Source organism: Rhinolophus sinicus, linkage group LG14 (assembly GCF_036562045.2).
Source record: "Rhinolophus sinicus isolate RSC01 linkage group LG14, ASM3656204v1, whole genome shotgun sequence".
NCBI lineage: Eukaryota > Metazoa > Chordata > Mammalia > Chiroptera > Rhinolophidae > Rhinolophus > Rhinolophus sinicus.
Window position 1 is genome coordinate 28,527,823 of NC_133763.1, and position 12,353 is coordinate 28,540,175.

Here is a 12,353-nt window from a genome sequence, read left to right on the forward strand (position 1 = left end):
ATTTATTTTATTTTATTGAAGAGCATAGTTTTATTTTATTTTATTTTAAATTAGAGCATTTTTTTTTTATTAGTTTCAGGTGCACAAGACAAAGCAAAACTTAGACGTTTATCATTTATATCCCTCACACTGTGTGGACGCCCCTACCCCCATCCACTATCCCTCTGTACGTTCCCCAAATTAATTTTCAAAACCCTGTGGCCATCTTGTGGTTACCGACTATTTTTCAAAACCTCTCACCTTCCCCTTATCCACACCCCCCCGCCCCTCTAGCAACCCTCAGTTTTTCCTCCATGTTTCCAAAACTGTCTCTGATTAGTTCATTCACTTATTCTTTTCTTTAGATTCCGCATATAAGTAAGATCATATGGTATTTGTCTTTCTCTGTCTGACTTATTTCACTTAACATAATGTTCTCTAGGTCCATCCATGTTGTTGCAAATGGTAAGATTTCTTTCTTCTTTATGGCTGGAGTACTTTGAATGCTATAGTTCTATATGTGGCCTTGTGCGTAACTGACTGATGAATATAGACTATAAATCCCAGAGGCCAGAACCTCTTCTGATTTTGTTCCTTATATATCCAATGTCTGGAACATGTCAGGCATTCAACAAATACTTGTTGAATAAATGAGTAAATTAATATAAAATAAGTGTGCTATTTAAAAATATATAAATACCATTTCCAAGAAGATTAACTACCCACCTTGAACGTTGCAAATGGAGTTGACCTGAGTGACAGAATCCAGTTCATCAAGCGTCACAGGGCCAGGTAGCTCACAGGAGTGAGCACCAGAGGTCACATCCAGAATGGGCTTTGGAAGCAGGACAGTTCGTTCAACACAAACAATCTGACCTGCCAACAGAGATACTTCAGATTATTGAAGCACTGAAGACAAAAGCAAGTTCTCCTGCCAGTAAACAGTATCCTTTGCCAGCCTCCTATGAGTCATGTGGGCAAAGGGGCATAGCTGTAGGGTCCATCTGTTGTGTGCAGAGACACACCCACTGTGTAGAAAGGAAGCCCCAAAGCCGCCAATGTGCTGAGCTGAAAAAAACTCATACATGCAAGATAAAAATTCAATTCAGAAAGGTGACTCTTGTGGTATACAAATTATGCCTCAATAAAATAAAACACATAAACACACACACACACACACACACACACACACACACACACACACACACACAGAGTTGAGGCAGGATCCTAGTTTGATTCCTGGAAAAAAAGGACTGACTTATCTAAGTGTATATGTTTACAATTTGTAGCTTTTTTTTTCTTTTAAAAAGTGATGTTTCAGGCAATGGCTTTAAGTTGTTTCTGTACCTTTGTGTTACCAAAAGACAGCCCTTGAGTAACTAATGAAATCTCTCACAGGGTGTGTCAACACTTTAAGGGGTTCTAGTTCTGTCCAGGTGGCCATGACAAGTTAGTGAAAGCCTGAGGCTGGTACCATGGGCTATTCCACTCCATATGCCAGTCTGCAGTGGGCTTAGAGAAGGGGCCAGCAGTTTCAGAGCAAGACAGAGCTATCTAGAAGCCACAATGCCATTTTTATGGCATCTATCAGCTGCCACTGGATCAAAGCTGTCAAGAAGAAAGTATACCACTGTGTCGGAGAGCATCTCTGAAGAAGAAGCTGTGAACGGCAGCCTCGGCTAGTACATCCAACACTTCTTGGCCCAGCACACATGAGGAGGTCACACAGACCGGCACAGTTTTCGGGAGGCCAGAGTTATTTTCATCTTGCATTTGTAGGGTGACGTCAGTCACTGTCAGCCAAATCTGCCTTCGCTCCAGAAGAAGCAAACTGTTTAGCTACACAACACAGTCAAGACTATTAACTTAATAGTTATTCCTATAGCCAAAATTATTTTTTAAAAGCAATAATCTTATATGACTATTATTAATAGTAACATTATTAGATACCATTTCAACAAATATTTTAAAACATACAATAGACTTTGCACGTCTTGGTCACTAGGTCCCACTTACGTGGCTGTGCCCTGTGAGCTCCAACCTTGCATCTGTTTAAAGGGCTCTTTTGCTGCGATACAATCTGACCTCCCCTGGCACTACTGTACATGTCCTCTAACCTACTCAAGACGAATTCATTGTTCTTTGCCTCCTGGTCCCATGTTTGTAAACCTACAATACTAATTACCAAATTGTTTTATACAAGGCCAATTAAGTTCACGAACTTGTTGCAACAATGTTGCTAACCTTCTTTTGGTATCAGAGGGATTATTCATTATGAATTTGTACCAACTGGACAAACAGTTAACCAAGTTTACTATATGCAAGTGCTGAAAAGGCTGCGTGAAAAAGTTAGATGACTTGAAATTTTCGCCAACAATTCATGGCTCTTGCATCATGACAATGCACCAGCTCACACGGCACTGTCTGTGAGGGAGTTTTTAGCCAGTAAACAAATAACTGTATTGGAACACGCTCCCTACTCACCTCATCTGACCCCCAATGACTTCTTTCTTTACCTGAAGATAAAGGAAATATTGAAAGGAAGATATTTTTTCGACATTCAGGACATCAAGGGTAATACGACAACAGCTCTCATGGCCATTACAGAAAAAGAGTTCCAAAACTGCTCTGAAGGGTGGACTAGGCGCTGGCATTGGTGCAGAGCTTGCCAAGGAAAGTACTTCGAAGGTGACCATAGAGATATTCAGCAATGAGGTATGGAGCACTTTTTACTACAATAAGTTTGAGAACTTAATTGTCTGACTTCGTATTTAGTACATACACATTTTTTTTCTCTCCTGCTAGATGTAAATTTCCTAAGGGCTAGGAATTGTTATAAACTGAATGTTTATAAGTGTTCCCTCCCCCAAATTCATATGTTGAAGTCCTAACCTGCAATGTAATGGTAATGGGAGGTGGGACCTTTGGAAGATAATTAACCAACTTGAATCTGGGAAAATTTGAGCATCAAAATAAACAGTAACAAATTATAACTCACTGAATAAAAACTGAATCCACTCGTCCATATTGATATAAATAAGTGAATACATAGATAAATCAGGGAAAGGAAAAGATCCTAGTTATAAAAGATCCAAATGCCAACTACTTAATGTAAAAGGAATTAGGAAGTTACCATTTGGCCACTATCAGAGTAATAATTCAGGCAAGAATCATATGAATGTTAAAAACGAGTACGTAAAAGTTTGATAATAGGATATTTATATAGTCTCAATGAACCTTCCAAAAAATATTTGTTAGTTATTAATTAATAATTATGAAATACTATTAGTTAACTTTAGAGCAGAGAAACCTGAAAAATACCATCTTCATCAATTGATAAAATATCACAGCACTGGGATAAATCAACTCTGTGCCTCCTGATATGAACATAGTATTTTTATGTGTTGTTCCTGTTGAAAACACATAACCTGAACCTATTCATGATATAACATCAGGCAAATCTAAATGGAGGGACACTCAATTAGATAACTCATCTGTCCTTCAAAAATGTCAAGGTCATAAAAGATAAGTAAAGATGAAGAAATGTTCCATTTGAAGGAGATGAAAGAGACATGACAACTAAGTGTAATATATGATCCTGCATTGGACTGTAGAGTTATAAAGGATTTTTTGGGAACAAGTGGCAAAATCACATTTTAAAAAATGGTAGATAGAAAGGGCAAAGTTTTACGAGTATTTCCACAAGATTATCTGAAGTAGAGAGTTCTTCTGAAGTCTAAAGGTTTTAGATATTCTTTATAAATACCCTGGAATTAACTACTGTCCCTTTTTTAATCTCTTTATGAAACCAAAATGGTCTAATTTCCTTTGAAATTAACTATCAAATTATCTTTACCATTGGGTTATGAACAAAGTCAGTGACAATAATATCCCCTGTAAAAAGACACAAATAACCAATTAATTCAAAGCAGTACTATCAATCTTACTGTTAAAATTTTATTAAAAGCAGATGTCTTCTACAGAAAAATACCCAATTAATTTCTGACAAAGTTGCAAAAACAATTCAATGGAGGAAGAATAGCCTATCAACAAATAGTGCTGGAACAAGTGGACATGCACTGGAAAAAAAAATGGACCTTGACCTAAACCACACGCCTTACACAAAAATCAACTTGAAATGCATCATGGGTTCAACATAAAATTCTAAATCTTGTAGAAAAGAACATAAAAGATAAACTTTGAACCTAGAACTGACTTGACTTGGCTCCGTAAGAGGAAAAGTTGATAAATTTGACCACACAAAAATTAAAAACGTTTGCTCTGTAAAAACCTGTTGAAAGGATAAAAAGACAAATTACAGACCCTGATATATATTTATAAATTATGTATCTGACAAAGGCTTTTTATATAGAATATATAAAGAACTTTAAAAATTCAACAGTAAACAAACGATCCAGTCAGAAAATGGGTAAGACACACACAGACATTTCACTAAAGAGGATATACAGATGGCTAACAAACACCTGAAAAGATGTTCAACATTATTCATTCTCTAGATGAATCTGTAGAGAATTATGTTAAACGAAAAAAGCTAATCTCAGAAGAAGCTGTTATGTGTTGAACTGTGACCTTCCAAAAAGATCTATTGAAGCATTAACTCCCGTACCTCAGAATATTACCTTATTTGGAAATAGGATCTTTACAAATTTAACCAGTTAAGACATCATTACAGTGGGCCCTAATCTAATATGACTGATGTCCTTATAAAAAGGGGAAATTTGAACATGGAGGGAAGACCATATCATATGATCACACATAGGGTGAAGATGGCTATGTGGTTGGAGTGATGTATCTAAAAGCCAAGGAAGGCCAAGATTGCCAGTAAACACCACAAGGTGGAAGAGGAAAGAAAGAGAAATCCCCTAGAGCTGTCAGAGGAAGTATGGTCTTGCTGACACCTTGATTTCAGACTTCTAGTCTCCAGAAGAGTGAGACAATAAATGTTGTGTTTTTTTAAAATTTATTGGGTGACATTGTTTAGTAAAATTATATAAGTTTCAAGTGTACATTTCGATAATACATCACCTATATATTGCATTGTGTGGTCACCACCCAGAGTCAGTTCTCTTCCATCACCACATATTTGACCCCGTTTACCCTCTTCTACCACCACCCTCCCCTCTTACCCTCTGGTAACCACTAAACTGTTGTCTGTGTCTATGAGTTTTTGTTTGTTTGTCTTGCTCGTTTGTTGTTTTCAGTTTTATATCTCACATATGAGTGAAGTCATAAGCCATCTCATTTTTGGTGCTTTGCACAGCAGGCCTAATAAACTAATACTGCATAGTTCTATTTATGTAACCATCGGAAATAAACATAATTATAATGAGAACAGATTAGTAATTGCTAGGGGTCAGGAATGGGGAAAGGGATGGGTGTGGCGATAAGGGGAACATGAGGGAATCTGTGGTATGGTCAAGTATACTGATTGTGGTGGAGGTTATACAAGGCTACACATGTGACAAAATTGCATAAAGGTACATATACCTGTAGACACCCACACACGTGCATGTATGTATGACTGCTGAGATCTGACACAGCTCCATAGATTGTGCTGTTTCTTGGTTTTGATATTGCACTATGGTTACGGTGGGTATGGGATATTGGGTGCATATTACCAGGGGTGCCAATAAAAAAATGTATACAAGTGGACACTTTGGTCAACATTGATGAAGCAGTAGTTCACTGTAATCAGAAGTGTCTGGATGCTGATGGTAACCACTTTGAGCACCTCTTATAATTGCAGAAGTCAAATGTGACTTGTATATTCATCTTTTGTTTTTGGTATATATTGAGTATTATAATTTTAATACAGTTTTCCTTTCTTAAAATGTGTATACAGTTTTTTGGCACCCTCTGTGTATTTCTTTCCAATTTGCTGTGAATCTATAATTACTGTGAATCTAAGAATTTTGAATAATCAAAATAAAAGTTAAATACAAAAACATATCTTTTACTTTCATGACTTAGTCATTAGTATAAAGGAAAGACAACTGAATCTTTTTTGGTAACTCAGGTTCTTTCAGTTACTCTTCAGTAAATAGGGTTCAGTTACTATTCTAAAAGTCAACTGTCAGTATAGAATGTGTAGGCTTAACCATATAGTGAAACCAGGACTTAGCCTATTTCAATTCCCTCCCTGAGGAAGTTGGTTTTTGGTGATTCTCTTTCCCACAAAAGCAGAATACAGGAGGTATAAAGAATTTTAGTGAATCGAGGAATCTGTTTGGTTGGGTTCTGAGTCCTTGACTGTTTCTAAGTGTCACTAATCCCTTGGCACACACACGCACTGACAGCTATGTTTGCAGGCAGGCTGTACCTGAGCTGATGGGAGCCTATTTTTTGGCAGAAAACTTGGGACAGGAGAGACCCATGTTCTCAGCCCCAAGGCAGCGCTCCTTCACCAAGTACGGCTGATGGCCTGCAGTTTGTCTCTTCTGCCTTAGGGTTCCCCTCCATTGGTGTGGGAAGCTGAAATCTGGCTATGGTATGAGCATTTGACACCCACTTTCTTTACTCTCCGCCTCTGGTCTCAACTGCAAAGCTGTGGGCATATTAGGCTCTGTGGGCAGGAGCATATGGCATAGTAGCCATGAGATTGCTGTTCATGACCCTGAGGACAGCATTTTATCTGTAGGGTAAATGGCACCTGCACAGTGAACCACTACTTGATGTCACATCCCCACAACCTGGAATGCACTTCAGAATAACAGTTATGTACCAGGTGCTAGGTGTGTCTTAACACACTGAGCGCCCTGCAGATGATGGGCAGCCTTCAGTTTGCCTCAGACTTGGGAAGTAAGAGACACATCAGGTGCCTAGATCTTGTCCTTACTGGGGGCCTGTCCCCTACCTGTTGAGCCAGATGCTGGGATGGCTCACAAGGACCACTGTTGACTGAGTAATGTTAACCACTTTGTTATTCCTTAGGAGAGGCATGAATTTGCTGTTAAATGACCAAAAGGTGAACAGAGGAAAGGAAAACAAGGACTGAACAAATGGGATGTTCTATATACCTCTCAGGTGACTGAGACATGGATGTTACTCTCTAAGATAATGTCCAGCAGAGGCTTCTTGCAGAGCTTACATCATATGTTGAACTTGCCAATAACATCTCTTGCCCTTGTCCACTTTTAGCTGATCTATTGAGAGGCAAGGAAGCAAACAACAAGCTCCTCTAGCCCATGGCCTCACAGGAACCACAGGGTTTCCTTCAACTGTTGAAGGATCCCAGAACTGTTGAAGAGTTAGTTCTGAGAAGTGGCTGAGCTCAATCCTGAGGTTCCTACATTTACCCCACAAATGAGGCTTCAGCTTCTCTTTCCTTTCTACATAACCTGCATATGTGTCAGACAGGAACTAGCATTACTGAACTGAGAATCTTTTGGGACAAAGTTACGCTTGGGTTGTTCTATACCCTAGTAGTTAACACAGTGGCTGGCAGTCCACACTTGCTCAAGGAATGGATTTATTACCTCTTTAGCACAAAGCAGGCATAACTGGATATTAAAAATGCTTTTCTAATGTGGTACTCCATTAATTTCTAAGAGGGATGATCCTTTAATAAATTTTATAACATCTTATTTATTATGACATCTTTAACGAGTGAGCAAGAGAGAGAGAGACAGAGACAGAGAGAGACAGAGAGAGAGAGAGAGAGAGAGAGAGAGAGAGAGAGAGAGAGAGAGAGAGAGATTACCTGTGGTCTTTGATAAATCACTCTGGCATAGAAACTGCAACGGATACCAATATCATCAGTCTGGAAAGGTATTGAAAAAGATTGATAACATCACACAAAGTATACAAATACAGAAAAATGGAAGGCCTTGTTAGAAACAAAGATGTTACCTGGAGAATTTCTCTTAAGAAGCGGGGAATTGGAGGCTGATAAAGCTTAGAAATGGGGTCTTCTTCAATTATGTTAATTTGTCCCAGATTTGGATGAGCAGTAAGGATGTAACAGAATCCAGGAGGAGGCAGTTGAGTTTTTACCTATTTGAAATGAAAGAAAAGGTAGAAAGTGAATGTAGTGTTAAAAAACTCAAATATAAAATATATTCTTTAATATATGTGTAGGTGTGTACTATCTGTGGAAATCTTATAAGAAATATTGGTGTAAGAAATAGATTATGTTGTTTATCTCTGGGACCAAGTATAAAAGCTTGTATTTTTAAGTTTATTACCAATTCAAGATTTCATTCTAGAAATTTATTCTTCAGAGCACACTGAAAGTACCATTTAGAAACTTCCTCTTACATAATCTTGAAATAGGCATTTTTGACAACAATTTTGCTGATCTAGCCTAGCAGTCCTAGTCTTATTCAGCATTCTGCTAAGAAGTCAGCTACTACACAAACAAGACAACTCCCAGTTTTCAGCTTTGGGAACTATGGCCCAAAGCAGCACTGGCCAGCCTAGTGGACAAGGCTCCAGATGGAGAATAGGGGACGTATTTTAACCAGTTAATTTTGCTACTTGTGAGCAACTACCATAAATAAGTTGATGAGGTAGGAAAATGAAAATTTCTGGCTGCACTGGTAGCTGTACAAATATCCATGGATTTTATGTATTAGGTTATGTGAGTTTCTGCTCTAACTGGTAACTGAGTGTTGATTCTACTAGTGACTGAAAGGTGGTGGGGAAAACATCTTGATCAATATGAGACTAAGACACTAACTAGTGACCCTGGAGATTGTAGTTTAAAAACACCATCATAAATTAACCTCAAGAAGAACACACTGTAGCACATCAGGTAAAGCAACCAGAGCTTAGGCTCTGGAATGAGATGAGCGGGTCTGTGTCATGCAGGCCGGCCTGCGGGGTCTCTGGTCCTGCTCCCCAGATAGGAACGCAGGACATGGTGAGGCCAAAAATGAACACCCACGGAGCCATAGATAAGGGGTTCATACCACTACATTCTTGCTAGCAGCTGGGTTGGAGACATAGGAAGCAGAAGCCACATGATCCGCAACCTGCCGTCCGCTTCTCTGCCAACCAACCAACCCCTTGCTAACTGCACTCTGCCATCCTAACAGCAATACGTGCTCGCTAGCTCAGCCACCATCTTCTTGCCAGCCCCCATTTCCTGCTAGCATAGCCACAGCAAATATATTCATGGCCAATGGCTCACTGGTTACAGCTGACGGCCAACTAGCCACAGCTGATGGCCATCCAATCACAGTTGATGGCCCTTTACTACCTGAGCCAGCACCTTTCCATGTGAGGCTGAGAGCCTGGAAACTGCACTCCTGGCTCTGTCCCCACAGTCTGAATCCCTGTCTTGGCTCATATTTACTGCACCTGGGTTTCTTGGGGATGTGGATTGTGTAGGTGGTGTTTGTCTTGGCGCCTGGCACAGACCAGGTGTCAACCAGGGGGGAGCTCTTCAGATGCTGGGCTTACCTCTTCACAGGCCTCGCTGCAGCCAGGTGCTTTCAGAGGCATCACTGGAGGCCACATGGTATCAATCAAACTGAAAAGCCCTGCCTCCCTGGAGAAAGAAAAGATGCTATCAAGAGTATTCAGCATCAAACATCACTTATTAAGCACCTGTCAATGAGCTGGTCATATATAGATCTACTTAACAGACAACATCCCTAATGCCAAGGAGTCACCATTCAGGATAAGTGGCAATTCAGATGGAAAAGACAGAGGCACACACACAAACAGACCTTTGAACCTAACTCTACAAGAACAGGAAGGAGATTGTTCATTCAATTATAATACATATGTACAATGAAATATTATACAGCCATTAAAATGGTTATATAGAAAATATTTCAGGATGGAAAGATGCTTACTCATGAAAGAGGACTTCCAGAACTACTTCAGAAAGTGGCAAGAATGATGGGATAAGTGTTGAAACGAGGGGGAGTATTCTGAGGGGGATTAATGGCAATGTGTCTTTTACTGTAATACATTTTTAAAAAATTTAAATATTTACTGTATTATTTGATCACACCTTGTACATGTGTGTTCAAAATCACCCTAGAAAAGCAAGAAATCCTCTTTTCTAGGAAGGTATTAACTCTTGAAAATCCAGGTATAAGCATAATAATACTTGCTAATGATTAGTTCATACTTTTTTATGGGTCAAAGACTGTTTTACGCATTTTACATGTATTAAATTTTATGATAACCTTATTTGTATAGATAAAAATCACAGCAAGTTAAATGACTTGCTCAAGGTTATACTTTCTAGCAACACAGAGTAGTTTAGACTCAGAGAGATACAAAGGATTTCTTCAGAGGCCTTATATAGGCACCATACACCCTCCACTGCCCACAGACAGCTAGCTCCATTTACTGCAGTGTCACTGCCTTCCTTACAAAACATCCATGCCATGCACACACTGTCATGCGGGGCGGCCTGCGGGGTCTCTGGTCCCGCCCCCCACACAAGAATGCAGGACATGGTGAGGCCAAAGGTAGGGGAGTCATAGGTAGGGGAGTTATACCACTATACTCTCGCTGGAGGCTGGATCCACACTGTCCGCAACCCACCATCCTAACCGCCATCCGCGCTTGCCAGCCACCATCTTCTTGCCAGCCCCCCATTTGTTGCTAGCGTAGCCACAGCAGTTATATTAGTGGCCAATGGCTCACTGGTTACAGCTGACCGCCAACTAGCCACAGCTGATGGCCATCCAATCACAGTTGATGGCCCTTTACTACCTGAGCCAGCACCTGTCTATGTGAGGCCGAGAGCCTGGAAACTGCTCTCTGGGGCTCTGCCCCCACACACACCACACCGTGGGAGAGCACAGATGTTCCAGGGGCTACTACCAGGAACGAAAGGCTGAAGCCAACTCCAGATCAAACCACCCCACCAGAACCTGGTGATATTTTAAAACTTTCTCACAACAGGTATCACCTGGGTCTAAGTTACTTTTTATTTGCTATAGCATGGGGCATCACAGCATTCTTGGAGATCCTGAAAGAATAGTAATAAGAGTCACCCGGGAGAGCTGTGCTGGAGAGCATCTGGGCACATCCTCACTGACAGAGCTCCTTGGTCTGTCCTGGGAAGGTGATGCTGAAAAGGCTGGTGTGTGGTGGGGGAGGGGGTGGCACGGGTGTGTGCAGACATGCTGCAGGACACTAGGCTCATCCCCAAGGTGCTTGTCATCTAGGCATAGGGGAGGCTACAGTTGAATGGGGGTCTGGAAATTAAAAAAAAAAAAAGTGAAACTAGAGAATCAAAGAAGTCATAGAAAGAAAAATGTGAAAGTAACTGAACAAGAGAGAACAGTCAGCAGCAATAGGATTGGTTATTAATGTTACAGGTGATAGGTCACAGAAAACTGGAACAGTATATCCCCTCTCTTTAGAGAAAGGCAAGAGTGTAAGTCACGTTGCACAGTTCACTTTCTAAGCATGACTACTTTTATTTGGTACAGGTGAGAATGCTCAAAAAGAAGAATGAAATGTTAAACCATCACTACACATGTCCTAGACCCAAAATGAATGTATAAAAAAAAGATTCACAACCTCCCTTTCCCAGGCTTTTCTCTTCTGTGGGATTGTCAAGTATCTTTGGGGTTAGATATGTGTTTTCATCATTTAATAGGCTGTTTACTCATGAGGATTCCCTGTTGTTGGGGTAAGACTTGTGGAGGCTCACATTACTGACCTGGGTGTCCAAGCAGGGCCCAACAACCTATCGTGTGTCAGTATCCACTTGGAACCATGAGTCTTGCATGTGTGGTATCACATCCCTGCAGGGCCACAGGCTACGTACGGGGGTGGAAGGATCTTTACTGTCAGTCTGAGGTGGTTCCTGCCTACCTAGAAACCCATCTCATCCTCTCTTCCCAGGGCCTGTTGCCGTCTGAAATCAGGTTGCTTGGTTACTGTTGCTTGTATTCTCACAAGAATGCCAGCCTCTTGAGAGCAAGCTATGTGTGGCTGTTCTCTGTGGAATCCTTAGCATCCAGGTGAAGGTCTGCCACAAAAGAGGTGCTTAACCCTTGGATAAATGAGTGAAGGTACGTGGGTCTGGGTAGGTTGTGCTAAAAGGGCCACCTACTCCTCTCCCAGTTCTCACTTTGCACTGCACAGTATGCAGTGAAGTCGTACACAACACTGGCACCTGTCACACAGTAAGTTAACTCCCAATGCTTCCATTTGAGAATTTTTCATAAGGCTTTATTTTTCTTTGAAGGAACCCATGGCTTCTAACAAGTTTTCTTTTGCCTAATCTCACTTGTTCATTTAATTAATTTAGAATCAGATTCTATGCTAGTTGGAAAAACAGTTTAGATATAATTTAAGAGGAAACATAAGTGTCTTCCAGAAGGTAGTTTATATCACCTTGTATCCTTTATGTCACCTCATACAAGCAAAATACAGCT

At 40.4% G+C, this 12,353-nt stretch overlaps 1 protein-coding gene across 6 annotated transcripts in view; it reads right to left on the bottom strand.

Moving 5' to 3' along the window:
- Window positions 1-12,353, bottom strand: part of SPIDR (scaffold protein involved in DNA repair) — a 565,282-nt gene that overhangs the window by 38,334 nt on the left and 514,595 nt on the right. For all 6 annotated transcript variants that reach the window (XM_019716799.2, XM_019716801.2, XM_074319015.1 and 3 more), the window contains 5 exons: window positions 9,403-9,490; window positions 7,849-7,992; window positions 7,700-7,759; window positions 1,608-1,818; window positions 706-855 (listed from right to left, as the gene is read on the bottom strand). In XM_019716799.2, the coding sequence (XP_019572358.2) occupies window positions 706-855; window positions 1,608-1,818; window positions 7,700-7,759; window positions 7,849-7,992; window positions 9,403-9,490 (653 nt within the window). The remainder of the gene's footprint in view (window positions 1-705; window positions 856-1,607; window positions 1,819-7,699; window positions 7,760-7,848; window positions 7,993-9,402; window positions 9,491-12,353) is intronic.